Below are 7,740 nucleotides of genomic sequence, written 5' to 3' on the forward strand. Positions count from 1 at the left end.
GCACTGCACACAGTAAATCCACATGAATGACAAAGTTATTTTACTCAATTTAATAATTGGAAATAGGTATGTTTTTATTTATTATTATTTTTGCTCTAAAAAACTTGAAATGTATATATACAACTTACGTAGACAACTGTTCATTTTCAAATTATTTAAAATATTTTCAGATATTTTTAAAAGCATTTGTATTTTGGTGAACACAAATAAAATAACTACAAATCATCAGAAAGAAAATAAATAATAAAATTGAAAATCTAAGTGTTTTTATTAATTAACTTAATAACTTCATTGCATAACTTTACTAACTCTACAAGTGTTAGTCAAAAGGAAAAAACAGTGAAAAGTGCCGGAAAGTGAAGAGAAATTTGTATTTCCGATCAAGCTATTAATATGAGACAGAACTGTAGACTTTCTTTTGTTATTGGGTATTAAAACATAGTGTTAAAAGTTTAGAAATATGTTGAATGTATGCGTTTTTCACATGGGAGTGTACTGTATGTGTTACCTGGTCACAAGCAAACAAGAAGCTCTTACTTGTGAGTTTCACTGTGGTCAGCTGGACATGTACACATGAAAGCATAAGTTTCACCTGCCCACAGTTCGTCTGCGGACACGACACACAAATCAAATCTTTCATGGTTTTCATACAAAGCATATACGCAAATGCATTCCTATTTCACTTTGTTTACATGTGTTGTGGGCACCAGAGTGGCCTCTCTAATGATGACTTTAACCTATTGCTTGAGAAAGGAGAAAGAAAGCAGAATCCTAATTTCCTGCGTTGTTCATCCTACTACAACCCGAAAAAGCTAAATGAACAACAAGATGACCAAAAGCTTTCTTCTGAAGAAGGGGAATATGCAATGATTCAGTACACAGTCTGTTATCTTGTACATTGCATTTATAAAACCTTAACAAATCGTGAGATTGACACATCACTGTGTTATACCCTGTGACCCGACTGAAGGTGCTGCTGTGGTGCACTGAGTGAACTACAGCCCAGTTTGACTTCAGCCAGAGGCCATCAGTCACAGTGACAGACACCTCTCTCAGGCTCCCACCAGCAGTGATAGTGCTAACTGCACTGCAGACTGCAGAGAGGGGTCAGAGGGTCAGAGTCCGTACTGCAAGTGAGATTTCAGCTGAAGCAAAAATCTTGAAAAGAAACGACATGACTGTTAAACACGTCACGTCCCTCCTGTCTCTCTTCAACACCTTCACTTCCAGGCTTTGGCTGATGTGTTGGACACTCCCGCACACTGAGCCCCATGGAGAAGGGGCGACATTTCTGACTGAGGAGTACCGGAGCTCTGCCGTCTGGAAGCCCGCCTAGGAAACGGGACACAGTGACAGGCACACGAGGTTGAAAGCATAGAAGCAGATTTGCATGATCACCATGCAGTCCCCTCTGTTGGACGACAGGGATGTGGGCTCGATGTAGGTGATGTCGAAGTTCGCTATCTTGAGCTCCCTCTGGCAGTAGGTCCCGCTGAGCCGCGTCAGGCAGCGAGCGAAGGAGTACTTGGCCGCGCAGCTCAGGGCCTCCAACTTGTGCACTTTGTCAAAGTGCATGTCGAAGAACGGGTCATCCTGGAATGGGAGAGGAGGGAGGAATGCTTAGAGATTTCACACAGATGTACTGGGGGCGGAGCGGTGGCTCTGTGGCTCAGGATCTGCGCCTGTGGCTGGAAGGTTGCCGGTTTGAATCCTGTGGCTGGCAGAGGAATCCTACCCTGTTGGGCTGCTGAGCAAGGCCCTTAACCCCAGCTGCTCCAGGGGTGATGTACAATGGCTGACCCTGCGCTCTGACCCCAAGCTTCTCTCCCTGTCTGTGTCTCGTGGAGAGCAAGCTGGGGTATGTGAAAAGACAAATTCCTAATGCAAGAAATTGTATATGGCTAATAAAGTGATCTTATCTTATATAGACAGGCCTGTTACACAGTGGTTTTAACCTGGTTTACCCTAGCTGCAGCAAAGCACTGGTCTCTGGTCTCTGGGAAACCGAATTAGATTGAAAAGGCTTTCCTAGTGCTGTGCCTAGAATTGGCACATTTTACCAGAATTTGGCGGGTAGGAAAACCACCTGATAGTATATAACATCTGTCTAATGTAAAACAGAAAGCCATGACCTGCACTTTATGCTTTATCTCTAGGTAGGCAAAACATTTTTTTTGGCATTTGAGGAGCCTTGATATGAAAGATACAAAAAAGAACTGTCCCCGTTATATAAACGTATATAATATAACCAATATGTTTACAGGTTCTCAGAATTAGTACATAAAATGTATTGATAAAGAACAAGACTTTTCTAGCAGTTTCTAGTCAGAATGAAGATTACTGATGATGAAAGTTCAATCAGGTTTCTCAGCAAGCACTGCACATGTGGAAAAGAAATCACAAAGCATATTATTAAAACAACAGTTAACAAAACAAACAAATTTCATCAAATAAATTCATGCTACAGGGTTACAGAGAGTGTTAAGAAAAAAAAATAACTTAATGTAATGCTCGTGAATTGGAACTCTGATCAATTCTAGTGAGAATCCAACCTCAGCAGTAAAGAAGCAGCGCAGTACCCTGGAATATTACTTTAACCAGGGCGGCTCACCAGATCATTGTGAGGAGTGAGTGCATTAGATCACTATTAGATGGGAAGGCATACTTGTCTCATTCTAATAGTTCCAAACGACGGAAGAGAAGCACAGAGTGCTAGAGGAATCGGCTGGGAGCACTGTCTCTCTCTGCTTAACCACAGAGCCCTGTCTCCTCCATCAATTCTTCATTAGTGGCTAGCTTCAAAAAGGATAATTGCTTTGGTTCCCATAATTATCAAAGACATGACTTGCACTTTGTGCTTTATCCCTAGGTAGGCAAAAACCTTTTTTTTTGCATTTGAGGAGCCTTGATGCGGAAAAGCAATAAACCCGATTGTCCCTTTTCCTTGCCGTTCTGTAAATCTCTATTTTGTCACCCATGACATTCGTAGAAAGATGACATTAGGAGTAAAACCACTGTACCAAATAGAAAAAAGAAACCAGATAAACCAGGGGAAAGATTTGATTTCGTTTCTCTTGTTTTTTGCACGTACCACAGAATAATATTGCTCATTCTTGCGGAGTTGGAAATGCATGCTTGTTATGCAGCACCTAAGGGACTGGTGACCAGTGCACTTCCTCTGTAATTTCTCATCAACACAGACCCGATATTGTTACTGAATCAAGCTAATTAGTTAATCAAGGTAAATATGAATTATTTGTTTGCATATACACAATATTTCAAAAGCTACCTTTTGCCTTTTCTTTGTAAGAAAAAAAATGGATGTACGATCCTTTTCCAGCTTTAATCGTATTCACTTCCCTTATTACAGTGCCGTGATGTCGATCTGTTTTTAGGCAGCCAGGTTTGCCAATGCTCTGGGGGTAGAAAATATGACTGTAATTGAACTTTTCTGAAAAAAGAAAAGTTCTCATAACATAAAGCATGGACTCAGCTTGGAGTACTCTGTGCTGTAACGACTGAAATATCTGTCTTCTCCAGAGTGTTATCTTGTACAGAAGGAATGTTGAGGGAAATTCCACTCCGTTTCCTTCCACATCAAAGGCCATCAGCAGCAGCTCTTGTGCGCGGTTTACTCCTTTAGGGTTACCAGCCTGTCAGTTAATGCCCCCCTGAAACCTCCTTCTCGCGAGTAGCTAACAATTTACACCAGAGACTTTTTTTCTTCAAATTTACTGTGATGTGCCCATCTCCACACTAAAGTGCAGGGAAGTACAGTCTTTGGAAGTATTGCAGGAGTTGTGATTGGTGATGATATATACTGTATGCTGGATGCAAATCCTTGGACCAAACAGCCAAGCAGACGTGTAATAAGCACTGTATAGGCCTTGCAGGAACTAAACGCACTTTAATGGTGTTCAGGTTTTGCAGTTTTGGAAAAGAGCACATACTGCAGGGGTTCCCCATTCTGGTCCTGGGCTCAGCTGGGTGTTGTTCCACCTGAGCCCTCAACCAAATACTTGGACCCCTTGATAGACCCGATAATCTGTGTAATTTAAGCTCTTTATTTGTGTTCTGTTCCTACACCAGCTGGAAGCTGCATTCCAACTATCGTGTTTCATTAGTCATGTTAAGATCTCCAATCTTTGAATAGAAAAAAAATCCTGAGAAGGTTCCAACCAAGCAACGTGTGTGTGAGGATTTCATGAAGTCGAGATATCAGCAGTGATAGGAACGAGCCGACGAGTGGGTCCCCAGCACCTGGACTGGGTACCCCAGGCTGTAAACGTTTCCTTGTTTTTCTTCCTGTAGGCAGTAAAAGCACTGTGAAAATCGACATTACATACTCATGGAAAAAGGCGAACTGTAACGCTTTAGACAAAGAATGCCTGCGCACAGAAATAGTCGCCTGTAAATTACTCATTGCAGTGTAGTTCTCGAAATACGCCGTCAAATATTTCAGGGAAGTAGCCCGAACTGTACATCCTCACATCTGAGCTCCGAATCGTCGAATCGCTGTTGAGATTCTTTATGATCAAACGAAATAGACTCAACCGTTTTCGAAGCACAAACTCCATTGTTTTATAATAATAATAATAATAATAATAATAATAATAATAATAATAATAATAATAATAATAACCTGTAGGACAAAATGAATATTTTCTATTACTTTCATATGGAATAACCCAAGCAGTGTACAGGCTTACAGTGTCGGCTTCTCTCCCGTCAAGTAAGACCAGATCCTTGAGGAACCAGGACTGAATCTTCTCATAGGTGTCGTCCAAGCCCGACCTGACGTATTTCACCAGCGATATCAGGACGTCCTTTCCTTTAGTCACTGAAACCAACACATTTATTAAATTACCGTTAGGAAGGACAACATGTGTTTGAGAATGTACTGTCTTCTTTTTTGTGAGTGAAACCTTTTTAAACAATTTTACATCTGTGTTTCTGAACACACATCTCTTGTCAGATTACATCTGAGCCATCGCAATTACAAGGTGTGATTATCGCGGCATTAAAATGGTTAGACCAGTAGGGACCATAGTAGTATTTCAGGCAGCTTACACACAATTTAAATAATTAAAAATATTTAAAATAATTAAATAATTTTAAAATGATTCAATTTTAAGCAAGGTAATTGTTCTGTGATGTGCAAATATTTTTTGACTGCATGAGATTACAATATACTAATAATCTATTTTAATTCAATATAACTTCATTGATCATCATCGTGAAGATATATTTAACTTAAATTTTATTGAGTGTGCATTTTATCTACTTCATCTATTTCATTTCACTTACAGGACATTTAGTTTCCCATTTAACAAATAACAATCGACTAAAGCACCAGGCCATTCATTTAATTATTTTGTTATCCTGGTAACAAACATAATGTTCTTTTTCCTCATTTCTTTCACCCACAGCACACGAGCGAATGTTATTTCTACGCCATATCGCGCAAATAGCGTAAACATCTCAGTCAAATTCGTTTTTTTCTTAGTGTTCATGGCTTACTTACCCGACACGCAGAGAAAGTGTCTCCCTTGTGCCGAGTACACAATTTCAATGAACTCGTCCAGCCTCTGTCCTTCGGGTCTAAAGAGCCGTTTCTGCATTTCCTCTTTCAACAAGGACGACATTTCCAGAGCTCTGCGAGGGGCCAAACCGTGTTGAGCACAGGGTTTAATTTACTCCACAAGTTGTTTTACTTCTCTTTTCAAAATATCAGTTGCACAGGCATTTATACAGTCTGAATGTAGCCGGAGTGCTTGTGAAGTAAAGGACACACTTCTGACTTAGTGTGATTAATGAGTCCTTTTCTTAAAAGTGTCCCCAGAGGAATATACAGCAGCTATGTCTGAGTAGTTTAGCAGGATTCTTTTTTCCAGAACAGATATTATTAAAGCTTCAATTAGATTCCATTATAATCACTGAAAGCCTGGCAGCGTATTGATTGATGGAGTCTTCCATTAAGGATTTAGTGCCGTAATTCCTGAAGGCACGTCATTAATAGCTCTGAACTTTCAGAGCTCGAAAAAAAGTCGATTATCATAAAAGGTTTTCTTGCAGCAAAATTATACAAGCCTTTTAAAAGTTACCATCGTGGAATCGAAATTTTCAACTCAAGCCTTTTTAGTGCTGGAGATTTTAATTTTCAGTTCCCAGCTCTTCAGTTTCCTAAAAATTGCCTGGAGCTGTTCTATTTCTGTTTTGCTTGTGCAGAAGCGAACACTTAAAGTTATAAAATACAGGGATTGCAAAGTGATTCCAGTGAAGCTCACTCTAAGCCTCTGTAAGGAGTGGCCTTGTGAGGAGACTGAGTCTCTTGGTTTTCTGAGGTGCTTCGGGTTTAACTGTCATAAGGGATCATAAGGGATCCCTGTCACGTCATGAGAGAGATATTCACAAGGGATATCCAAACACTGCACGTTGTTGCCTATTCGTGACACAGACAGAGAATGGCATCAATAATACATTTCCCAGCAAGTAGACCCTGCCCTGGATGGCATGTTAAAGGAAGGAAGAGATCAGTTCTTCAGCACGGCTATGACTGTCATCCCCCAGCTCTTGCAGGAGTGTGAACAATTCCACTGGGGTCCTCTTGTAGCTGGCAGGCCCGCTGCCTGGGAAACAGAATTACAGGGATCATCAAACGTTCCAGGACTCTGGATCATGATGACCACGATGAGCAGGCCAGCACTCTTCACCTGAGAGCGCAGCGCCACCGAGGAGCAGGGAGCTAAGTCAACATCACTGTCCGGACTCTCAGTGTCCATGAATCCCAAAGCTCTGAAGTTTCTCCCTGGGGTTTGATGAGGCTGGGAGCGTTGACTCACTGTCAGTCATGCCCAGAGGTTAATTTAAAATCAAAAGAACAAAGAGAACTTGATGTGCAGGGATAACTGTTAAACACACAGAAATACAGTTCATGTCACTGGTAAAAAACCTTGTTTTCATTTTACATGTTAACTCTTGCAGTTCTGCAATATCTGACATCTAAGGGAATTTAAACAGCTTTTCTGATAGCTTACAGTCCCAAAGATAAGAGGTAATATTGCCAAGTATTTTTTATTGTATTCACATTCTTGTACTTTAAGATCTGCATTTGTAACTGCAGATCAATCAGAAAGTTGAAATCTTCTATATATCATTGCATGAGTACAGTAGCAGTAGCTTACTGACTAAAGTAAAGGAGCTCCAGTGGAGGCAATATGAAACCAGCAGATGCACAGTTATCCAAAATGCACCTTGTGCCAACACTATGTATTGTATTATGGTATCCTATTGCATTACTGAAGCTCTTATGATCACCCGAGGTCATGCCTGTACTACCTGTGTCCAACACCTGGTGGCACTGTGGTGCAGAAGGCTTGTTTCCACAAAAGGAACACTCCAGATGTCTGTGTGGAGATGGCTTGATCTTGGTTGCTTCTGTGGGTTTCCACGTAATTGTCTCTTTCTCTGTAGTGGACTGGAGTCTCATCCTGTGGTTCTGGGACAGGCTTCAGCTTATCGATAGTGGCTGGAAATGTTCAAACCATGGTCCATATGAAAGGCCATGTGGGCAAAAGAAATATTGCATAAATCATTCATATAAATTGCGCTGCCTCACACCGTCAGCAGGACTAAACAGAGCAGTTCCATGGAGATGTAAGGCTACGTTGTAGGTTCAGATCCCAGCCAGGGCACTGCTGGTTAAAATTGCACAGCCGCACAAATGTAAGTTGCTCTGGG

The 7,740-nt window shown here is 41.0% G+C and overlaps 1 protein-coding gene across 1 annotated transcript; it reads right to left on the bottom strand.

Moving 5' to 3' along the window:
• Positions 1-269: 269 nt before the first annotated feature.
• On the bottom strand, positions 270-6,310 carry exoc1l (exocyst complex component 1 like). Its single transcript, XM_015345471.2, has 3 exons — positions 5,525-6,310; positions 4,710-4,840; positions 270-1,593 (listed from the first exon to the last, which is right to left on the bottom strand). Exons 1-3 carry the CDS (start codon positions 5,643-5,645, stop codon positions 1,333-1,335), a joined length of 513 nt encoding a protein of 170 aa, XP_015200957.1. The 5' UTR covers positions 5,646-6,310; the 3' UTR covers positions 270-1,332.
• Between the last annotated feature and the right edge of the window lie 1,430 nt (positions 6,311-7,740).

This window comes from Lepisosteus oculatus, chromosome 1 (genome assembly GCF_040954835.1).
Source record: "Lepisosteus oculatus isolate fLepOcu1 chromosome 1, fLepOcu1.hap2, whole genome shotgun sequence".
Lineage (NCBI taxonomy): Eukaryota > Metazoa > Chordata > Actinopteri > Semionotiformes > Lepisosteidae > Lepisosteus > Lepisosteus oculatus.

Excerpts from the sequence above, each read along its gene's own strand:
- exoc1l (XM_015345471.2), bottom strand. The coding sequence starts at position 5,645 with ATGTCGTCCTTGTTGAAAGAGGAAATGCAGAAACGGCTCTTTAGACCC. Across the intron at positions 4,841-5,524 it reads ACACTTTCTCTGCGTGTCGG|TGACTAAAGGAAAGGACGTC; the intron begins GTAAGTAAGCCA and ends TGTTGGTTTCAG. Across the intron at positions 1,594-4,709 it reads ACGGGAGAGAAGCCGACACT|GATGACCCGTTCTTCGACAT; the intron begins GTAAGCCTGTAC and ends CTCCCATTCCAG.